Below are 23169 nucleotides of genomic sequence, written 5' to 3' on the forward strand. Positions count from 1 at the left end.
TAGGGATGATTCTCTGGAATATTCCTGACCCTGTTCATGTCTTTCCAAGCAGAACCTGCCTGCACATCTGTTCCATTCTACCAGCGCCTCCACCTCTAAAGGGTGTCTCCTCCACCCCCCAGCCAGACCCACTGGAAGCTTCCACCACAGATCTTGACAGCGATAACCCCAGTAATTGGAGGGCAGCAAGTGGAGATAAGGTAGCCAAATTATTATAATGCAGGAGGTGAGTAAAGCAAATGCAGGGTTCAGGGCCATTTTATAGGGGATTCATGGGGAGTTCACTGTGTGTGGGGGGAGACAAATATCTCAGAGAGAGGTGGTAATTTCCTAAACGGAGAACCCGAGAGGCCCCATGTGGCTAATAGGTGTTCCAGACGTACAAATTAGGCTGCCTCCAGCCTCCTATTTAAGGGGCTAGGGGCGAGCCAGGCTGACCGGCGCAGCTGCACCCCTGTCCCGGCTCTCGCACTTGACCGCAGCGGGTCCCGCAGCATGAGCCGCCAGCTGCACCACCGCCCCTCCGGCGAGCGCGCGGGCTTCAGCGGCTGCTCGGCGGTCATCACGGGCCGGGTCAGCAGCAGCTCTGCCTCGTTCAGGGCGGGCGTCAAGAGCGCGGCCGCCTTTGGCAGCAGGAGCCTCTTCAGCCTGGGGGGCGGCCGGCGCCTGGCCCTGTGCGCCGCGGCCGGGCGGGGCAGCGCCTATGCGCTGGGCCACTGCTCCCGCACCGGCGGGCGGCTGGGCGGCTTCGTGGGCACCATCTTCGGCAGCGCCGGGCTGGGGCCCGCGTGTCCGTCGGTGTGCCCGCCCGGCGGCATCCCTCAGGTCACAGTCAACAAGAGCCTCCTGGCCCCCCTCAACATGGAGCTGGACCCCGAGATCCAGAAGGTGCGCGCCCAGGAGCGGGAGCAGATCAAGGCTCTGAACAACAAGTTCGCCTCCTTCATCGACAAGGTGGGTCCTCAGGCATCTGTTCGGCCTCGCACTGGTGACCAGTGTGCACAGTGGCGCTCCCTCAGCCACTGACTGCTGTGTGAAAACTTGGGCGAGCCAGTTATCCTTTCTGAGCCTCCCTTTGCTCATCTGTAAAATGGGCACACTGTGGCTCTTACCCCACATGAGGATGTGAGGGTGAATTGGATGTTTCTAAAGTGCTTGGAACAGTGCTTGGCACCCCCACCCTTGACCCACGACCCACAGTAAACAGAGGCTTCATTTTGTCTTTGGGGACAAGACCCTGGGATGGAAGGGGGGTGCACCAGAGGCAGGAGACTTCTGGAATGGCCCTCTGAGAGCTCTCACTTATCACACAAGGAGATGGGGGACACATCCAGGAGCACCTGAGGGACACTGACCAGAGAGTATCACAGGACATGATGCTTGGTGAAGGGGAAGGACTTAACAAAGTAGGAAGTAGGATGGGGGTATAAGCCAGGAAGGTGTCAAGAGGAGATGAAAGAAAAGGACCAGAAAACTGAAGGCTGGGGCTGAGGAGGGAAGATCAAGAAGGAGGGCATGTCGAGTTACAGGTGTGCATTGGGACATGCAGGGGTTAAAAGGGGAGCTGTCTCTGATGACTCAGAGGCAGCGACCCCAAAGAACAAAGAGGAGAGAAAGAGTAGGCTTCCTTATCCAACCTGGAGCAGAAGGTCTAAGCCATGAGTCACAGGGGACATAATACTGACAATAGCATATGTTATTCAATGCCTGGTGCTGTCCCAAGGGGTTCCCATATATCAATACCCAACCCATGATTCTGTTATCATTCTGCCTTATGGATGAGGAAACCAAGATGGAGGGAGGCTAATAAAGGTGCTCAGGTTGATAGAAGAGCAACAGCGGACTATGTCCCTCAATGCTGTGCTCGGGAAGAGGAAGTGAGTGGTTGGAGGGGAGAGGAAAGGAGTGGAAGAAACACAGCTACTGTCCCCGACCACAGGGCTCATTTTCCTGCTCATAGTCTGTTCTTCCCCCTCATGTTTCCTTCTCTCCCTCAAGCTAGAGATCGTGACGAAAAGGAAGGCTAGAGAGTAGCAGAGGCTTGAAGTTACTGAGTTCAGAGATGTAAGACCTTTGGTCAAGTATGAAAGAACCTTATAAAAATGTGGTAACATCATTTTGAAATGAAAACCAAAGGAACCAACCAGCCAAGAGCAACTTAGATTGCAGATAAGAGAGAACGTGTTAGCCGCCAGAGTGACTTTCCAATGCCATTCCCCCCCCCCCCCACCGTTTCTCCCCTCCTTCCCATCTTCCTTCACTCTGAAAACAGCAGCCTTTATAGCTAGCAAAAGAAGCTACTTCCATCACATGATAACTCATGGTGGCAGTTATAGCACTCCTTAAGCCTACTTCCTGATTTTATTTATTTATGTTAATGTTTTATTTTTATTTCTGAGAGAGAGAGGCAGTGTGAGCAGGGGAGTGTCAGAGAGAGAGAGGGAGACAAAGAATCCGAAGCAGGCTCCAGGCTCTGAGCTGTCAGCACAGAGCCCAACGCGGGGCTCGAACCCATGACCATGAGATCATGACCTGAGCCAAAGTCAGACACCCAACTGACTGAGCCACCCCGGTGCCCCTTGATTTTTTTTTTAGACTGTATCTGATTTCTCATCTTGGAAACCCAGAAAGGGATGTCTTGCTGAATCCATTCTCTGATGAGTCTTGCTTTTCCCTCCCTCCCATCTAAGGATGACTGTATTTGGTTTCTGGGGGCCCTCTCTCCCCGCTGTTAGAGGCAACAGCAGCAGGGGGATTCTGGGCTACAACCACCTTTGGGTCCCAGGTGCGGTTCCTGGAGCAGCAGAACCAGGTGCTGGAGACCAAGTGGGAGCTGCTACAGCAGCTGGACCTGAACAGCGGCAGGAAGAACCTGGAGCCCATTTACGAGGGCTACATCAGCAACCTGCGGAAGCAGCTGGAGACACAGACAGGTGACAGGGTGAGGCTGGACTCGGAGCTGCGGAGCATGCGGGATTTGGTGGAGGACTACAAGAAAAGGTGAGTGGAGAGGCGGAGAATCCACCACTCGAGGGTCTTGATGACAGATGAGGTTTCGATTTGGAGCCAGCATTTTTGCCTTCTTACATCCTTTGCTGATACCATTCACTGTTTCCTTTCCCATAGGGGAGGGAGGGAGACCCAGACAGTTTGAGATGTAGGAAAAGAAAGGATTTACCCCAAGTGGTGCCCTGATCACCTAGGAAATGTGTGCCCATGTTAACATTGGAAATGGAGACATGGGGGACAAGAGAGCTGTCTCAAAACCAGATGGACAGCCCAGGTGGCACTGCAGCTCCTCCTGCGTGAGAGGTCTTCCATGGGAGTACCTAGGATGTGCGCCATCATGCCAATCCCAGAACAAAACCGAAAGCTAAGCAAACAAGAATTTTAAAAACTTTGTTTCATGCCGCAGCATATCTGTGCTCCTGAATCCCATTAATTTCCCCCGAGGTTGAGCCATCCCAGCCCAGGGACACATCCTGGCTCAGCGTGATCTGATATTGTGGAAGTTGGCTGCCAGGTGCCAGGAATCCTAGGGAAAGATGTCCTCTTCCACAATCCAAGGGGATGGAGATGGTCAGAGCCGAGTGATTTCTCTTGCTCCATGTCAGCCTGTCTGTCTGCCCCTGTTCTGAAGTATCCCCAAGACGAACTCTGCCATGAGTCCTGCGTGGAGTCCTGAGGGCAGAGGTGGCATGGTCTATGGCCTCTGAAAGCACACAGATTGTGGGGACGTGCTTAAAGAACGCACTCAGAGAGCCCCCAGGAAGTGGAAGTGATTACAGTGTGAATTGAGGTTGGGTGGAATTATGATGAAAATTTCACCCCGTTGGAGATTTGAGTAGAATTCTGGAGAAAAAGAGGGGATTTCCAGGCAGAGCCCAGATGTCCAGGTCAGGAGCGTCCAAAGATCATGCTGCGTCTGGGCTTTTCAGAGCTGGGAAATCAGGTGCCTGGAATCACCACTCAGTCGAGTTGACCATGGGTGAGTCTCCTCATCCCCTGAGAACTTCAGCTTTAATATTTATAAAGTTCAGATACTGATGCCTGCCTCGCCATCTGAAAGAGCTGTTGAGAGGATAATTCCAGAAAGTAATATATTAACAGCTCTTAAAAGAACCAAAGTGCTAGACAACACTCAGACATTGTGTCCCTGTTGTCATTGGGATCCTAGCTTTACTATTTAGAAAAAAAAATTTTTTACATTTATTTATTATAGAGAGACAGAGAGAGAGACAGAGCACGAATGGGTGAGGGGCAGAGAGAAAAGGAGACACAGAATCCGAAGCAGCCTCCAGGCTCTGAGCTGTCAGTACAGAGCCTGATGTGGGGCCCAAACCCATGAACCATGAGATCATGACTTGAGCTGAAGTCGGTTGCTCAACCAACTGAGCCACCCAAGTGCCCCCTAGCTTTATTATTAACTAGCTTTATGACTTTGCCTCCTTTATAAAATTGGGAGGTGATAATAATAGAAGCTATTTCATAGGATTACTGTGGGGATGAAATTAAATAATCAAGTGAAATGAATTGGGAACTACTGTAAAATTCACTTAGCAATAAACTGAAAACTACATCTTGTACAATAGGCTATTGGAAGCATTCAAGATTAAAGTGATAGAGATTTAATAGAATGAATACGTTTGTGTTCTAAAACAAAAAAAATCAATATGCACTTGGTTGTGGCTTAACTTTTATGCACACATTATAATGTATTTTGTAAATCATAAGTTATTTCTAAAGCTAACAGTCCTATAAAATGCATTGTTTTTCTTTATAAGTGGGTGTATAGGTGTATGTTCTGGTGTTTGGTTTCTAGAAGTAGATAATGAAAAATTATGACTAAATGAATGTGATTAATTTTGATAGCCATCATGGTCAAACTGTTCCTGTGTATTTTACGAAATAGAAAGATAAGCTAAAAACTAATTGGTCTGCAACTAGCATATGCTCATACTTGTTAATGGGAGGAAGAAAGATTGAATATATTATAAAATAATGTGAGATAACAATAACTTGTAATAGAAACAGCTACATCATAATATAATTTGATAAAAAAAAGTATTCAGTTGTCTTTTAAATAACCCACATGGAATCTGAGATAAATCATATCAACTGTTTTCTATGTGTTGTATCCAGTGTGATGGACAAAATCCAGCAGGTTCAGAAAATGTTCCAGTCATGTTTAAAACCCACTTCACTAACCTGTACTACTTCAATCATTCAACAGGTCTTTTTCCCCCCTTGGTAGCTAGTGGCATGCCTTAGGAAGGAGTAAAAAGCTGAAACGGATTGCCTGTGTTAAAGTGAAACAAGCCATTTTCTAGCATTAATTATTATTCATTATTCAGCTTTCTTTGACAATAATAGGAGGTGAGATCGTGAGGTCTTTGAGTCATCAATACTCTTACCTCCTCAGTCTACAATATATCTGCATGAAGAACATCCCAGCCCTATCCAAGCATCCTGTTTCTAAGACCTTGCTTCACCCAGAACAGAAATATGTATAAAAAAAACAGTAGAAACAACTCGAAGGTGGGGATAGTGTTTTGTTTGGTGCCTGGGAAGTCTTGCACCATGGGCTAATGCACTGTAATAAGGTGCCAGATGGCAGAAGGGGTGCATCTTTCTGTGTGACAAGGGTGGAGGTGGTTGTGAAAAGCATGAGGGACAGTGAAGCCCACCGCAGGTGCACTCTAAGGCAGCTGCATGTCAGGGTAGGTTACATGTGAACTGAGGGGCTGGACATGGATTCCTTTAAACCTGTTGCTGTCACATCCTCTTGAGAAGGCTGTGCATGCCCCAAGGGTACATGAACCCCAGTTTGTAGGTCACTGCCATGCAGCTCTGGGCATGGAGGTGGTCACTAACTGCTCAGGGAGTATGTGCAGAACTGAATTATCCCAATGGCAACACTACCTCCTATCTCTTGCTGCACACAGGTACGAGGTGGAGATCAACAGACGCACCGCTGCTGAGAATGAGTTTGTGGTGCTCAAGAAGGTGAGAGGGGAGCAGGAAGGGCTGGAGGAAGCCTAGGGAGGTAGCTCCCTGAGCACCTGACACGGTGAGGTTGGCAGGCTGAGGAAACAGTGACTGGGGTTCTAATTTCCCAGCTCTCCTAAGTCCCCTTGCCTGGAATGCATGTGGCTCCCAGAATCTACCAGCTTAGAGTCCACACGTTCGGCACACTTCTGGCACGGCCATCGCCCTGTGCATTGGTTGGTTTGCTGTCAGCAGCCCGGCCTCCCTGTGAAGCCCAGGGAGAGGGGAGTACAGCCTCTAGGGAACCTGATGCTCCTTGTGGGCAGGGAGGGAGGGCAGGGGAAGGTAGCTCGCTCTTCTGTGTCCCCCAGGATGTGGATGCCGCCTACATGAACAAGGTGGAGCTCCAGGCCAAGGTGGACTCCCTGACGGATGAGATAAAATTCTTCAAGTGTCTCTATGAAGGGGTAAGGATGTTGCTGAGCTCTCCTGTGTGGTCTGCTCCTCTCACGAGAGGCTTCTGGCTCTTGGCCTGTGTGGACGTGTGCACCAAAGGTTGGCAGCTCAGTGCAGCCGACGTCTGCTAAGCAATGAGGTGGCCTTTGAGGAGGCCTTGATTCCCTTCCTCCAGGAGGTCACAGTCTAGTAGGGAAAATATCTTGTAGATGAGCCCCTGGGGAGCAGTGAGTTCTGCCTGAGCAGCCAGAGAAAGTTCTTGGGGAAGGATGAGGAGGATCTCAGGGGGTGCTGAGAAGGGCATGGGGCTCCAGCCTGAAGGAGCTGGATGGGTGGCCTGAGCTGTACTAAACCATGAGGGGCCTGGGGAAGGGAAGGTGGTTGGCGATCCTGGAAAAGCTCTGTGTGCCATGTAAGGAGCTTAGACCTAATTCTATGGATGAAGTGTGGCCATTGTTGCAGACTGTGGAACAGGGGTGGGCGTGATGGAGGGGGCAGTCCCACCCTGGGGCTGAAAGCCCGATGTGCTTCCTTCACACCTGGCAGGTGCTGGCACTGGTAAGCTCTGCAGAAGGCTGAGGAAGGGCAGGGAGGGATTTGCCAGGGAGGGTCAGGAGATGTGCTCTCCTCATGGAGGTCCTCTAACCGGCTGCACTTTCCTAACCATTGTCCAGGAGATCGCTCAGATGCAGTCCCACATCAGCGACACATCTGTCATCCTATCCATGGATAACAACCGGGACCTGGACCTGGACAGCATCATCAATGAGGTCCGTGCCCAGTACGAGGAGATCGCCCTGAAGAGCAAGACCGAGGCCGAGGCGCTGTACCAGACCAAGGTGGGTGGCGTGCCGAGTGTGTGAGGCCCAGTGACTTCAGCTGCCACTCTCTCCTCGTGTATGCGTATGCGTGTGCATGTGTGTGCATGCATATGTTTATGTGTGTATCAGGCTGGGTTGAGACCTCCTTTGTCTTGGTCTTGGGCCTTATGGAAATGCCTCCTGATGGTCCAGGGAGGGCAGCCACAGCCTTGGCATGTGTTAGGGGGATATATGGGCTTAGCCATTCCCCTGCCACAACCCTAGCTGATAGCAGAGGCCACAGGAGTCACAACTCTGGGAAAACTCTGACAGTTTCTGTGGGTAATCCATCCATCTTGGCTTTTCTTTGCATTCCCAACTTTGTTGAACTCCACCAAGGCTCTCACATTTGAGGAACTTGTTGAGCTGGGGTAGAGCTTTCCTGTCTGAAAGGAAGGGGTGGTCTTTCTATGCCTTTCTCTTCCCTCCTATTCCTCCCTTCCCTCTCTCCTCCTAGCACCTTTGCTGTTTGGGCACTGAGAAGAGCCTGTGGTCCCCCTCCCTCTCCCCATGCTCAGTGAATTCTCAACTGTCCTCTGCTCCTCTTTCTCATCCCCCAACCTCAGATCCAAGAACTGCAGGTCACAGCGGGCCAGCATGGGGACGACCTCAAACTCACTAAGGCTGAGATCTCAGAGCTCAACCGTCTGATCCAGAGGATCCACTCAGAGATAGGGAATGTGAAGAAGCAGGTGGGTTCCATGACATGAGTCAGCTGACGGGGTTTCTTGGGCACCAACGATATGAGACTAAATATAAAACAAGGGTAAGACACTGTCCCTACTTAGGGCATTTACAATCCAGGAGAGAATAGTCTGAAACCATATAGAAGGATGAAACATTCCACCCACCGAGCAGCATGCACCCCAGGTGCTGTAGGGGTCTGGAGTGGCCAGAGTGGAATGAAGACCCAAGTATGGCTTCCTGCAGGAGGTGGGAGGGGATGGGCAGAGAGGAGAGTGGGAGGCGTCCTGGTGAGGGAGCCGGCACGAGCAATGAATCCAAGGTGGGATCATGTGCAGGAACGAGAAGCACCTAGCTCAAGCAGAAGTTCCTTGATGGGCAGGGTGCCAGCAGGAAGCACAGGGCAGATTATGGGCACTGGGGAAGCTGGGCAGGGGAGTTTAGACTCAATGCAGTAGGTGAAAAGGAGGTTTCATATGATGATGAATCGGTGCTGGAGGAAGGAGAGCCCAGCAGTGGAACTTAGGAGAGTGGCAGAGAAAGAGCTTCCCAACCTAGGGATGGCCCAAGGCTCTGCTCTGTGTTTGATCCCACTATGGCCGTGCTGTGTGTGGTGGCCTGGCACTGAGTGACCCCATGACCCAGTTGCACTATTGGGTTATCTGAATCTGTAGGAAGCAAACCCAGGTGATTCCCAGAGTTTGTGGAGGCTGGTGAAAAGGCTTTCTGGGCAAGTCAAGTGTTCCTATCCCCTTGTCCTCTTCTTTAGAGGTCTCTTCGTGTCCTAAACACACACACACACACACACACACACACACACACACACACTCCTCCTCTGTGCACCAGGCTCCTGGCAGCTGAAAGAAAAAAGACCAGATTATACATTTTTTAATTTAATCAAATTCTGCACAAATGAAAGAAAAACACAAAGTGTTTGGAGCTGCCCTCAAGTATCCGATTATAATGTGTATCTGACAAAATGCCGAATGTTCACAGTTGGGTGAACTTATTTCCAGAAGTTGATATCTTTGATCAGAATGCCACCAGGGAGGTCAGGAATGATATCCTCTGTAGGGAACCCACAGAGGTCACTCTCGATTGCTCGGTCCCCATCGCAGCTCCTCCAGAGGGCCCTCAGCAAGGGTGCTTTCCTGCCCTCTAGACTCCCCACCAAAGAAGCACATAGTTTCACCTGCAGACTCTCTTGACATTTGGTGACCCCAGGATCCATGTGATAATTGTTGTCAAGGATGCCCAAATTTCATGCCCTCTCACCTCACGCCACATCCACAAGACCCAGGAGCCTCCTGGATGCACTGTGCGGGACCTCAGTCAGAGAAAAGGAGCAAGGGCCAGTTTGGCAGAATTCAGGTCAGAGTGTATGATGAATGATGAGACCTCCATGGTCCCGAGGATGGGACACGGTCTTCTGCGGTCAGGTGGCTGGGTCCTGTGGTTGTGAGCCACTCACCCAAAGCAATGGGGGTGTTTGTGTAGCTGGGGGCCTGCCTGGCACCAAAGTGGCACCACCTGGACCACAGTCTAGAATTCTGTCTGGCCTCAGGCTCAGTGGCTTTCCTTGGGGTAAAGCAAGTTTGACTACAGAGGAAGGGGATACCCCAGAAATGAGACACCAGATACTTAGATTCTACCAAAACCTTGGCCAAGTGACAGGAACACACACCAAGACGAAGAAGCTCAAGAAGCCGACAGCAGCTGTCACGTGGCCATGGCCCAGAGCCTCATCTGCAGTGTTGTACTGCAAGTTACCTTTCCACCTGACAGCAAGTGTCTGCCTGCTTGGGGAACCTGGTCCCAAGGTTGATTCTCTGCAGAATTTTGGAGGCCAGACTCAGTGTGGCAGGCTTACTGGACAGAAATATTATCAATAGTCCCCCCCACCTTTTTTTTGGTTGTTGCCTTGGGTTGGCATTAAAATCTTGCAGCCAGTGTTACAGACCAGGAGGGAGAGGGCTGGGGCCACAGGCCCAGGTAGCTCGCCTTCTCGGTGCCTTTCCTCCTCTCTCCCAAGGTAGGGAAGCTCCAGCTTCACATGCCATGCATGAGCAGAGGTGAGCCATCCCCGGAGTTAGGAGAAAGGAAAGATTCATCTCAAGCGATGTCCAAAGGGGGAGAAACTGGGAGGACCCCAAAGTGTTTATTCTCAGTCAAGACCAAAGGAGGGGAGGTCGTGTGAGCAGGATCTCAGAACTGCATTCTGGCTCAAAGCACCCGATGCCCTTGCCCCGCAGTGCTCTAACCTGGAGACGGCCATCGCCGATGCCGAGCAGCGGGGTGATTGCGCCCTGAAGGACGCCCGGGCCAAGCTGGCCGAGCTGGAGGCCGCCCTGCACCAGGCCAAGGAGGAGCTGGCCCGAATGCTGCGGGAGTACCAGGAGCTCATGAGCACGAAGCTGGCCCTGGACATGGAGATCGCCACCTACCGCAAGCTGCTGGAGGGCGAGGAGTGCAGGTCGGGGGCATCTTTAATCTGGAGCAGTTCCTGGTCTGTGTGAATAGGATTGAGGGTCTGTTCAGGTCCCACTGAGGTAAAACCTTAGAGGGAATGGGCTTGACACGGTGCAGTAGGAAAGACCAAAGTTCGACTGTAGGAAAGACTGAGTTGTAAAAATCCCAAAGAGGCAGTGGGAGAGGAAATATTAATGTCAGTAGTGTTTGAGAGACAGAGCATCCCTGGCCCTTTGTGCTGCGCCCAAGAGAGTGAGTAGGGGAGGGTCAGGATGGCTTCCGGGAGTCATCTGAGTGTGAGGTCACTCTGGCAAAGCCTGAGGTCCGGCAAGGATATGAGCTCATTCCCCTGGATTGTGTGAGACCACCGGTGGAACGGCGGGGAGCGGGGACACAGTCACCCCACTCACCAGACCACCCCAGAGCCACTCTGATCAGGAAGGGGGCCTTCACAGCACATTTTTGGTCTCAGTTCATTTCCCAAGAGGTCCCGCTGGGGTGTGTGGGAAGAAGGGATGGGGTGGCATCCCTGTGACCCTCTGGATAAATGTAGTGCTGCTTTACAGAGGATTTATCTGCCTCTCCCCCTTCTAGGATGTCTGGAGAACACCCCAGTTCAGTGAGCATCTGTAAGTACCAGGACCTGGTTCTGCCCTTGGTCACCTACCAGAAGTCTGAGCCACCAGTTCCATGACACCAGAGAGAAGTCAGGACAGCAGGGAGGGTTCAGGACAGACGTAGGGGTGCGAAGAGGCTTTAGCAGCCAATGAGAAGCCATGAGAAGCAGTGGATGGAGAAAAATAATAATACCGTGAATAATATAGAAGCACAACCTACAGAAAGATCAAATGATGCCCAACAGCCTCTTGTAAGCATGAGGCTTCCTGGCGACATTCTATTTCTTTTGAGACCGTCCACAATCAAGGCTGTAGCTTGCAGTTGGTAGGGGGAGGGTACGCTGGGAGAGGAGGGGGCTGGAGGGAGCCTGAGGGCAGGACTGTAGAAGGAGCTGAAACAGGCAGGAAAGCTACAGACAGCAAGAGGGAGCTACTGCGGGGGAGGGGGCGGGTACTCCAGCAGCCCCTTCCCTGGGGACTGCACACAGTCCTCCACGAAGGGCCTTTGCTCCTGTGGGTGAAGGTCCCTGACACAGCTCGCTGAAGCTCCAAGGCCGATGCTGGTGGATGACCATGGACCAATAGAACAGGGTCAAATATGTGCGGCCAGACACTTGAAAAATGATCAGCGATGCTGAAAACCTCTTGGTAAACTAAAAGTACACAGCAGAGAGAATCCGTCCCCATGGGGGAGGGAATTAGAGGAGTGGCTCGGATGCCACAGGCCAGGGGTCTTCTCTCACCCCTTCCAGCTGTGATCAGCAACACTGCAGTTGGGGCAGGAGGGGCCGGCTTCAGCGTGGGCTTCGGCGCCTCGAGCGGTTACAGCTTCAAACCCGCGGCCGTGGACATCAAAACCAAAGGCAGCTGCAGCAGCGAGTTCAAGGATCCCCTGCCCAAGACCTCAGGCAGCAGCTGCGCCACCAAAAAGGCCTCGAGATGAAGGGCTGGCGGCAGTGGGCTTTGTGCGCAGAAGGCTGCAGGACCCATCTGCTCCACCTCCCCCCGCCCCCACTCTGTCCCAGCCCTGAGGTGCTTCTCTGTAGCCCCAATTCCTGTGGTCTGGGTGGTGCACACTCATTCGTGGGAAGTCCGGTCACAGGTGCTCTCAGTGACCTTCTTGGCCATTTATCATGGGGTCACTGCCCCCGGTGCAGAGATAACACATCTTCACAGGATGTTTGCCCGTGGCCAGGTGGTGACCCCCTCTGTCCCCTTGCCTTTCTTGGGCCTTTACAGCCCAGGGGCTCTGCCTGTCCTCTGCTTCAGGTCATGTCCGGTTGTCTGCCTCTCCTGCAATAAATGATCAGTGCCATTTGATTCCCAGTATTGAATCTGTTGCCCAGGATGTTTACATCGGCAGCACCCCTTCTAACGTTTCTCGGTCTAATTCTTGCCTCCCTCTGGGTGCCTGGCCGGACATGGGTTTCTGCCCTCCGGTTCTGGCCAAGTAGGTACTGCTGAGGGAGGCTCCTGCTCAACAGTTGAGGTTTCTTTCAGACTTGCTGCTGGGCAGGCTCAGTGCTTTCGGGGCCCTGGGGCATCTAGTCCACACGGTGAAAGGTGGGCATTATCACCCCCGTTACAGATGGGTTCACACCGCACTCAGCGAGGAGCCTGGTCATGCCAGGATGCTCAGGCACATGAGCTTTGGGTGGCTTCTCGCTCTGGTTCTCAAAGGTGCCCACACTAGGTGCCTCTTATATCCAGAATGGTCATTCCTTCTTTTTCCTTTCTTCCCTACTCTCCTGCCAAACCACCTGAAGCCCGCTCCCCCACAAAGGGCCTCTTTCTCTTTTAATCCAGCCGATTCTTTTCCGCCCCAAAGGTTGAGGCTTGCCTGTATATGTTTCTGGATGTATCAATCTATTGTGTACATATAGTAGTGGCTCTCGGAACCAGTCTTCAGGTACTGGAAATAGCAGAGCAAACAAACAGGCACATACTCTGTTCTCACAGAGCTTATAGTCCATGGGGAGAATGAAAATAAGCAACTAACAGAGAAATCCATAACACACGGTCATATTACTGCTAGGAGTGGAAATTAAGTAAAGGAAGAAGTGTACTGTCTGAAACGTGTTTGTGTTTCTGCAGAGGTATTGTTTTCCCAGAATCAGTTCCCACACTTGGCTTGAGCAAGGTGCTGAAGAGAAGAATCCTCAAGGGTGAGACCACCTTCCAGGGATGAGCCTCATTTGATGGGGGGCATTCGAGGTGCCTGTGATGCTTTCTCCTCCCACGCCATCCTTATTCTTAACCTTGGTTTTTCTTTCCAGTGGGCCAGGACTTGTCACACCCAAGGATCTTTGCAAATATAATGTTTCATTTGCAGGTGCCCATGCCCCATTTAGTGAAAGCCTGCTCATCCATTGTGGCCCAGCTGAGCCACTTCCCACATTCATGCCTTTTCTGGTCCCTCCAGGCAGACTCCATCAAAGACATTGAACTTTAAATGAGAGGGAACGTTAGAGCTGGTGGCCAGACAGTTCTCTCTTTCCCCTCACTGTAAAAAAAAAAAAAAATGTTTATTTATTCATTTTGAGAGAATAAGAGAGCGAGTGAGCAAGCATGAGTAGAGGAGACACGGAGAGAGAGAGGGGAGAGAGAGAATCCCAAGCAGGCTCCATATTGTCAGTATGGTGCCCAACGTGGGGCTCGACATGGGGCTTGATCCCACGAAAGGTGAGATCATGACCTGAGGTGAAATCAAGAGTCAGAGGCTTAACTCACCGAGCCACCCAGGCATCCCTCCCTGTCTCCTCACTTTGTAGGCCAGCCAGTGGAGGCCTGGATGGTTCTGGGCTCCACCTGCGTTCACAGCCCCACGTATCCACAGCACCATTCCAGAATCTGCATCATAGTAGGTGCTTTATTTTCCTGGTGTCCTGGCAGTTGCACACACGCCTGTCACCTTCCCCCACTCCCTCTCAGCCCCTTGTTTCAGGGTCCCCAGTCTGGCTCACAGTGAGGACTCAATATACATTTGCTGCAGGATGCATGGCTTAGTCTAGCCCACCTTCGCTGGGGAGAAGGGGCTTAGGCTATACACGTGTGTCCTGATGACTTGGCTTGTGAGTAGTAAAACGTACTTGTGTTAACAAATTTGAGTTTTACAGACATCCATGTCTATGATGTTTATATAATTTATCAATCTATCTGGAACACTTTGGATCTGAGCACTTGCTAAACTGGATTGTCAGATGACAGGCATAAGCCAGGTCTGTCTCAGGAAAAGGGCCCCCCACTAGCACACCAGCTGAGTGTCATAAGCTTGGCCTCCGTTCCTGGCTCTTCTAATGGCTAGTTGTGACCCTAGTGTAAGATCTTGACCTTGCAAGATAGGATCGACACAAGCTGGCCATCACTGAGCACTCCCCGTGCCAGGCACTGTTCTTGACCCCAACTCTTCTGAGCACTTTATGTCTGGCAACTCAATTAATTCTTCCAACGATCTGATAGGTATCATTGTCACGAGATGCAATGACCATAATGCACATCTTACTAATGAGAATACTGAGGCTCAGAGGAGTATAAGAAACCATCCGATGTCACACAGTTAGTAAATGGCAGAGTTGGGAACTGAACCCCAGCCCAATTGCAGGGCCCATTCTTCCAGGCAGGACACTTTGTTACTCACAAGGTTCTCATTGTAGAGGAGTGATGAACATGTGAAAAAGGATCATGGAAGTACTACAGTGCCTGGAATATAGTTTGTAGTCAATAGATGTTAGTTGTTGTCACAATAATTATTATTGCATGTTCAGGGGCCTTCTATGTCGGCTCTACACTGGTTCACAACCCATCGATCCACAGGACTGTGCCCAGGGACCTGGCTGAGAGGGGACACTGGTTCACAACCCATCGATCCACAGGACTGTGCCCAGGGACCTGGCTGAGAGGGGACACTGGTTCACAACCCATCGATCCACAGGACTGTGCCCAGGGACCTGGCTGAGAGGGGTTAAGTGCAGGATGGAGGGCACTGGGTCTTCTCATTGAAACACATTTCCATGCGGTCACGAACTGTTGATTTTTAAGCAGGAGAAAGACTCCTTGGAGTCTGTATTTTGTGCACACACTGCCCTCTGCCAGCAGCTCCAGGTACTGCACCTTCCTTCCCATGGCCCCAGAGGAGACTTCCCTATAGTGCAGAGGGTGTAGAATGATCTCAGACAAGGCTCTGTGCCCGCCACAGGATGCCAGCTGGAGGAGAAGCTGTTTCACTCCCTGGTGTGCCTGGCCCCAGCCTCCGTGTTGCCCAGGCCCTGGCTCCTGTCCCCTCCCTCTCCTCTCCGACCTCTCACTCACATCAGGTGAAGGGTACCAGTGCTGCCATGCCTAAACCTTCTCATCTCTACTCAGACGACTTGGGGCTTCCAACCAGCTCTTCCTCAAGGAGTGCCTGAGAATCTTGGTGCTGATCTGGAGGTCCTGGGAGTGAGACCCCCATCCTTCAGCAATACTCTCCCCCAGCCCCATCTGCACTGTGTGCAAACCCCTGCCCTGGCACAGGGTGGCCCCCTCTGAGATCTGTCTCTGTCTCTCTTGGTAGACGATACAGGCATGGAGGCACTGACAAGGCACAGCCAAAGGGTAACAGAGGAAAGAAGAGATCAGAGCTGAACACAGACAATCTGGGAAAGCCTCTTGGAGGAGGTGGAAAGGGCATGGACTGTTAGAGACAGGGAGCATCTTAAAGACCTTTTATGTCACATTTGGCAGCTGCTCTGAGATTCCAGCTGCTTTGTTGATGATGTCCAGTCTTTCTTCCAGGGCCTCCACCACGTTTGCCACCTTCAGGATGACAACTGCTTGGAGGACACTCACTTTATTTGGCAAGTGCTGCCAGAGCCACCAGAAACAGTGAGAGTCTCTCCTCTCCTGTGAGCCACTTTCCATGGCCTTGCCCATCCCTGCCCTCTGGTGAATGTCCACGCCACACCCCTGTATGGATGTGGTCCCTCATAGAGGCTTATTGCTTGAATACTTCCATTTTGCTTCCAATCCATCCATCCATCCATCCATCCATCCATCCATCCATCCATCCCCAAGAGGGCTCTCAGGAGGTCTAAACCCTTTTTGCTGAAACTCCAGATGCAGCACTAAGCTCCAGATTAAAGCTGCTCCCAGCCAGTGACCTGAACCATAGCCCAGTGGATCCAGGCTAGAGGGCACCTTCGTGCAGGAAGTCACTCTGTGTGGAAGGGCTCAGTCTTCAGTTGGCCACTTGAGTATTTGGGTTTTTTGCCATGTATACAACCGTGACTTAGGCAACTCTGTCTCCCTGCTCCTTTGTTTTCTCATTTGTAAAGTGGGAAAAATAAAAGTATTTACCTATAGGGCTGGTGTGAAGATGAAATGGATCAAAATGTACCCAGCAAGCCCTCAACGAGTGAGCACTCCTTGTCTACAGCCCAGCACAGCTGCCAGGCTAGCTCCCTGCCGGATTCTGATCCCAGGCCGGCAGCTCTTCCCCATCTTATTCTCTTCAGCCCTTCTAGCTGACATCCATTTCTAGAAGGTTCTCTCGCACGGCTGCTGGTCCTTCTCAACCCTCTCCTTGGCTCTCAGTTAAGATATGCAGCTCCCACCCTTGCTCCATGCTGCCCAGCTCTTCCTTTGCCCTGATGGGAACAAGTATGCCCCAGTCTCCTGTGCTCACTGGCTCCCACTTCCAGACTGCTCCTGTCCTGGTGTGCGCCACTGCCTGCCACTCTCTGATCTGCAGTCTCATTTCACAACCTGCCTCCCAAACCCACAGTTGTGTGTCGCACCTAGTAGCCTGGCCATAAAGTCTCACATGCCTCAGTGGGGGCCCATGACACTGGGGAGAGGGGCACCTGGGGCCTGAGTCCTCCCGGTCTGGAAGGGAGGGTTGACAGGATCTTATAAAGCGGCTTCACCTGGGTCTCAGTTCTGAATGGAGCTCTGACCCCAGCCTCAGGTGCCAACATTGGGCATCACTGAACCCCCACATGCCTGAGGCCCTATGTCCATGTCAGGCTGGCGTCCCGCAGGGTGGTGCTTAGGGTCCCTCAGCACAGTAGCCCTCAGGTAACTCTCCCCTTCCACCTAGGCTGAGGCTGGATGGAAATGCCTTTTGTGGAACAGCGGAGAGCTCAGTTCAAGCCTCTGCCTCCAAGGACTCCTCCTGCACCCTCTCTATATGCCTTAGCCCCTCCCCCCAGGGCCAACCCATCCCTCCCCACTGACCCAGTCTTTTCCAGCTTCCTTTTCCTAAAACACCGTTTCTTATTTCTTGTACTTCTTTCCAGATGTCCCACTTTTACATCCCTCCCCACTTCCTACCTTGCCTGCGGTCAACCCAGGACCCTAATGCTTTGGTTCTGCCTGGATGCTTCTCCTCTTGTCCAGTCCCCTCCCCCAGGACCCCACAGGCTCAGCTATGATTAGGGCACAGGGAAGAGAGATGGCCATTCTTCCCACACCTGAGGCAGGTGCCCCCCAAGCCCACCACTCACTCCTGTTTCTCCCTAGGACCCGGATGGGGGTGGGGAAGGGCTTCCCCTCCTGTGTGGGCAGGGCTGCGCCATGCTCCGATGGGAGATAGAGAGCATGTCATTAGTGATGACTGGTTTAATTATAGCCCACCGCACGGCCCGGCTTGTTTGCTTTGGAAATGGGCAAAGGAAGAGGTGGATCAAGCGCCCAACTTCACAGTCATGATCAAAAGATTAAGGCACTTCATTTGCTCCAGCCTCTCCATTGTCTTTCAAAAAAAGAAAAGAAAAAAGAATCCTGCGATAAAGGGGGCCAGGAAGTACCTTACAAACTTCTTCCAGAAGTGGCTTGGGGTGGAGGGGTCTGAGGTAAGGAGACAGATGAAGTAATACAGGAATGGAGGCCTGGTGGTATTTTGAAACAAGCAAATGGAAGAAAATGTGTGCTTCCCAGAGCAAGACTGCGCTTGTCTGCACATAGCTCTGTGCATTCGAGCTGAGAGGAAGGTGCCCTGAGATGACTAGGTGGGTGGTGGGGTGGAGTTGTAAAGAGTTCAGAGAGCTTTTCTTTTTAAAAAAGTGGAGGGGGGGGGGCTAGCCACCGAGTGCTTGATCGACACTAAAGGGCTGGGGGTCTGCTCAGCCATTAAAGGCTTAGGAGCCAGGAAGTAGGAAGAGCGAGAAGGAGACAAGAATGGAGGAATTTCACGAGACACAGTCCGGGATATGCTGAAGGCAAAAGGGTACTCAGGCTGCCAAAATTGAAAACCAGACGGCAGAACAGGTCAGAGGGAAGGAGGGCAGGACAGAGTTCCCTGTGGACAGAGCCCAGAGTGGACAGTGGGAACTGGGGGATCACCACCCTCTCTCAGGGGCTCAGAGACCCGGGGGACTGGACGACAGAGCCCAGCCAGCCCCGGAGAAGCGGGTCACAGCTCACAGGGAAGCCAGGACTCTCTGGCGACCCTCCCTTGGGAGGAGGGACTTCTGGCCAGAGGCTCCAACTCACCCGTAGGTCATGAGCCCATCCTGGGACTCAGGCAAGCCACCAGGGCTGCCCTGAGGACCACAAGGGTGGTACCGGCACCGGGGCCTGGTGCCCAGCACCGGGGCCAGTGGAGCTGGAACCCTGTGGTGCACCCAGGCGACAGGCTGCCTGCAAGAGCCCTGCGGCCACTTGGTTAAACTGTCCTGAGGCTTTTCTCCTGAGGAAGGAAGGAGGAGTCGTGCACCTCCTGAGCCGGACTGCGGTAGGGGGAAGGAAGGAGTTGCTGGTGGGGAGGAGGGGACATGGGAAGCCCTCGACTCAGAGAAAGCTGTTTGTGGACAGATGCAGGGCCGTGCCTGTAGAAAGTTCTGTGAGAACTAGCAGGGATAAGTTTCAGGTCACTAAACATCCTCTGTTAGGTTGTAGTCAGTAGAGGCATCCTATACAACGTCTTCTATGCTAATGTGCCACCAAGAAATGGCAGTGGGGACCGTGGTGATGGCCTGTCTGAGATTTCACTTAGCACAGCACCTTATAATAGGGCAAGCATTTAAGTGAGTGAGTGTGGAATAGAGTTTAAATTTATGTCATCTAGGGGCGCCTGTGTGGCTCAGTCAGTTAAGTGTCCGACTTCGGCTCTGGTCATGATCTCGTAGGGTTCGAGCCCTGCATCGGGTTCTGTGCTGACAGCTCAGAGCCTGGAGCCTGCTTCTGATTCTGTGTTTCCCTCTCTCTCTGCCCCTCCCCTGCTCACACTCTGTCTCTCCCTGTCTCAAAAATAAACAAACATTAAAAAATTAAAAAAAATAAATTGATGTCATCTAGCTACCTGTCTTCTCAATAATCTGGGGGGAGGGACTCATGCTAACACTTGGGTAGGGGCTTTTGCAGGGCGGGGCAGTTAGCAGAAAGCAGAGAGAAAGAGAGAGAGACCAGAGAATTGCTTGCATATTGAGATTTTACAGACAGGAAAGAAGCAACTACTGGAGAATTTGCTACTCTGTACTGTGCGATCTGGAGGGTGCTAGAGTGATCAACCATCCGGGTGTTTCAGAACTGCCCAGGCGGCAGCACTGAAGGACACATGTTTTGGAAAACCTCTCTGTCCCAGGCAAACCGAGATCATTGGTCACCCTACAAAATGGTCTTCAGCTACCCCCATCTGTCCTGTCTGGGGTGCTCTACCTCATATCCTGTGCCCCTTCTTCCTAACACAGAACTTTCTGCCTCACTCCGTCCACATCGTCTGCCCCTCTGCCTCTCGTCTTGTATCTGGAGCCCCCGATTGCTGCAGGGGGGCTGAGCCCCACCTCGCAGGTGCATGTCCCATTGGCTGTCAGACTTGGTACTCCAGGACACAGAGCATTTCATGTCAGAGAGGGGAAGGGTGCTGGGAAGGGGTGTGGTGAGGATGGCAGAGAAGCAGATGAACTCTGTTGTTTGAGCCAGCTAAATTTGGACGAGGATGGAAAAACAGCCTCTTTTCAAACTGGTTGGGACAGGTCGAGAGTATTAGGTTTCCACACTGAGCTCATTTCTAAGGGGAAATTAGAGAATTCAGTTTCAAGCCCTTCCCATTTCTAAGGTGCTGTGGTTTGTCCCCAAGTCTTGTCGCCTCAAAGTTAGTGCAAGGATCCTTGAGGTTTCTTCTTCTCTCCATTAATGACGTTTAACTACAGAACACTGCTTCCCTAGACTGTGTTGAGGCACAGTCCAAAGGCCAATGGACTAGAGGAAAATGACCTTCAATATCCATTCTCAAGCCAAGCAGATGGGACTTTGGTTGTGTCCATTTGGGATTATTCAAGGCCCTGCTTTCAGTTTACCTCCAGTGTGGTGTGTCCTTCATAGTGGGCCTCTTACCCTCCAGAAGTATCCTTAACCAAGATGGCAGGAGATGGTGGTGCAGACAGACTCAGCTCCCTGAGGGCTCTCCGAGGTATCTGTCTCCCTGACACTTCTCATGGAACGAACACGGAGCCTGCTCATTAACCTAAAGTGTGAAGTCTCTTCTCCTCTTTACCCTCGCGTGATGCTGCACTGTCTGCAGGGAAAAGGGAGTGTCTCGACCCACTCCACTGTCTTTCCCTTGTGCCCCTGTGCAGCCCGGCCCGCCTCTCACTTCCCAACCCCCACCTCAGAAAGCCTCATGTATATTTTTAAGTTTATTTATTTATTTTGAGAGAGAGAGAGAGAGAGAGAGAGAGAGAGAGAGAGGGAGAGAATCCCAAGCAGGTTCTTTGCTGTTAGCTCGGAGCCCAACGTGGGGCTCAGACTCCCAAACTGCGAGATCATGACCTGAGCCTAAGTCGGGTGCTTAACTGACTGAGCCACCTGGGCGCCCCAAGCCCTGTGTATTTTATTCTGATTTTTTTTTAAATCAGAATTTCAGTAACTGCTTGTCAGAGTCATAATCCACTGCGCACATGGCATTAAAACTACAAAAACAACAACCAAACAAATTTTACATGCTTATATTTTGTCACCTCCACTTCAATTCCAGTTTCTTAGAGGAGAAAGAGGAGTTTCTCTCTCACTGTCCAGCGGAGAGCAGCACACACAGTAGGAACTCAATTTTACAGCTATTGAATGAACTGGTCTCTTCAGGCCTTGGGATGCTCTGTAGCCCAGGGAACTCAAATATTGGGGTGTGGAGCGCGGTGGCTGATTAGAAAGTGGCCAACACAGCAAAGATGGGGACTGTCAGAGATCCCACGGTGTAGACGGGAGACAATTCCCTGCAATTACGTTCCCTTGAATCCGCTGGGAGGGGCACCCGTGCGTGGCAGCAATGATGACACCTGTCAGGAAATTCCCCTCTGGTTCCTCCTCTTCCTTCTGCATCACTATGCCCAGCGCACAGCCATCACCACCACCATGGCCATCACTGCCCTCCTTACTGCCCAGCCCCCAGCCCAGAAAGCCCTGCATCTCTGCTTCTAGCTTACATCTTACCACATAACATGCTGGTTTGGAACACAGCCTTGAGACCAGACACCTTCGAATTCCAGTGCCAGCCCTGACATACTCCCCGAGTGACTACGGGCAAATTCTTTCACATCCCTAAGACTCTGTTTCCTCACCTGTTGAGCAAAGTGCAGAATGCCAGGGTTCAAGTAGAAATGCTGGGAGTCCTCAGCACGATGCCTGGCATGTGCACTGTGAACGATTGATGTGAACTCTTTTTGTCAGCACTGTCGCTGTTACTCTGGTGGGTTCTTCTGCTGCCACCATCACTGCCACTACAAGTCATACATCAGTCCCCACTGCCTGGGAGCAGCTGGGCCAAACCAGCCCTCACCATGTATGCTGGTGGGGATTATTAGCTCGGCCTTCTGGAGGTTCCTGAAATTAGCTTGTTTTTCCCAGTATGCCTCCAAGTCCTTCGTTCCCAACTCTCTTCCATCTGGAGCTTTGGCCCCAGATTAAGTTCTTCATGGAGATTCCTCTCACTGGTATGCAGCTTCTTGATGGCTGGGGTTGTGTGTTGGTCAAGGGACTCATTCATACACCAGCACCTGCAATGTGGCTTAGAAAACCATAAGAAACCACTTACAGTATGTCCTCCCATGCCCTGGGGCTAGGCCCTGCTGGGAAAGTGGGGTATGGGAGGGTGGGGGGCTGAGGAGACAGGGTCCCTAGAGAAGGAGCTTCCGCTGCTGCTTTCCGGGTTTTGAGGAGAACGCCGTGTCAAGGGAAGGCCCTCTGAAGAGCATTCCGGGCTCCGTCCAGCTCACCATCTCCACCCTCCTCTCTAGCATCAGGAGCACCACTCTACCAATCTTTGGCTGATCCAGATGTATCCAGGCTGCCCAATTGAGTCACAGAAGGTGGTCAGAGTCCTGCATCAGGATAGCTACCAGGTGCCTTTTTTTGAAGTAATTTCATAACATTTCACCGGACCAGGACTATCTGAGCAGAAAGTGCTGCTCTCTCCTGTCCCCTAACTGAGTGGCTTCCTGGGGTGATTAGGAAACTGGTAGAACAGCTCACCCCGACCTCAGAGACTCCTGCAGCATGGTCCCTGGGTATGGAATGCTTCTCCAGGGAGCACAGGGAGTTGGGCGGGGGGGACATTCTCCCCAAGGAGAGAAGAACTGAGGTCGGAGCTCCAAGTATGGGGCAGACAACCTTATCCAGGAGCAAAAACATGGATGCAGGAACTGCCAGCTGCCTGATAAGGTTCTCACTGTTGGAAAGGCAACATCAAAGTCACTACCCCCTCAGGCTTTGCCCACAGTAAGCTCCAGACAATACCCCTGCTGAGGGCCATGCAGACTCTGTGGTCATTTCCATTATCTTCCTATGGTTCATTCCATTGATAACAGCTGGGGTCCTGACAGTGACCCAAAGAGTGACTCCTGGAACTTGTGCCTTGGATCTGGATCTTTGAAGACATCCTTTCTTCTCTTTCCAAGTCTCCTCTTCCCCGGGAAGAATGCTTCGGCTCCTCACCATGACTGACCAGATAAAGGGAGATAGGTTCTCTAGGGAGGACACCTTGAGTTTTCAGATGATCCCTCTCTGGATAAAGCTGGACATTGCCCTTGCTCCTTGCTGATAGATAAACAAGAAGGAGGAAGCCCTGGAAAAATAAAGCTAGGAGATCTCTGAAGGCGATAAGTCTCCAGGTCCTTAATTAAGAA

The 23169-nt window shown here is 51.8% G+C and overlaps 1 protein-coding gene across 2 annotated transcripts; it reads left to right on the forward strand.

Annotated features, from left to right (window-relative positions):
• Positions 1–495: 495 nt before the first annotated feature.
• Positions 496–12394, forward strand: LOC120247248 (keratin, type II cytoskeletal 72). Of its 2 annotated transcripts, XM_039255080.1 has the most exons (9): positions 496–954; positions 2786–3000; positions 5946–6006; positions 6360–6455; positions 7119–7283; positions 7871–7996; positions 10241–10461; positions 11052–11086; positions 11827–12394. In XM_039255080.1, the coding sequence occupies exons 1-9, from the start codon at positions 496–498 to the stop codon at positions 12015–12017; spliced, it is 1569 nt and encodes a 522-aa protein (XP_039111011.1). In that variant the 3' UTR covers positions 12018–12394. The 2 variants fall into 2 exon arrangements, with proteins under 2 accessions (XP_039111011.1, XP_039111012.1); XM_039255081.1 differs by lacking the exon at positions 7871–7996.
• Positions 12395–23169: the final 10775 nt, after the last annotated feature.

Source organism: Hyaena hyaena, unplaced genomic scaffold, assembly GCF_003009895.1.
Source record: "Hyaena hyaena isolate Hyena2069 unplaced genomic scaffold, ASM300989v1 scaffold_510, whole genome shotgun sequence".
Lineage (NCBI taxonomy): Eukaryota > Metazoa > Chordata > Mammalia > Carnivora > Hyaenidae > Hyaena > Hyaena hyaena.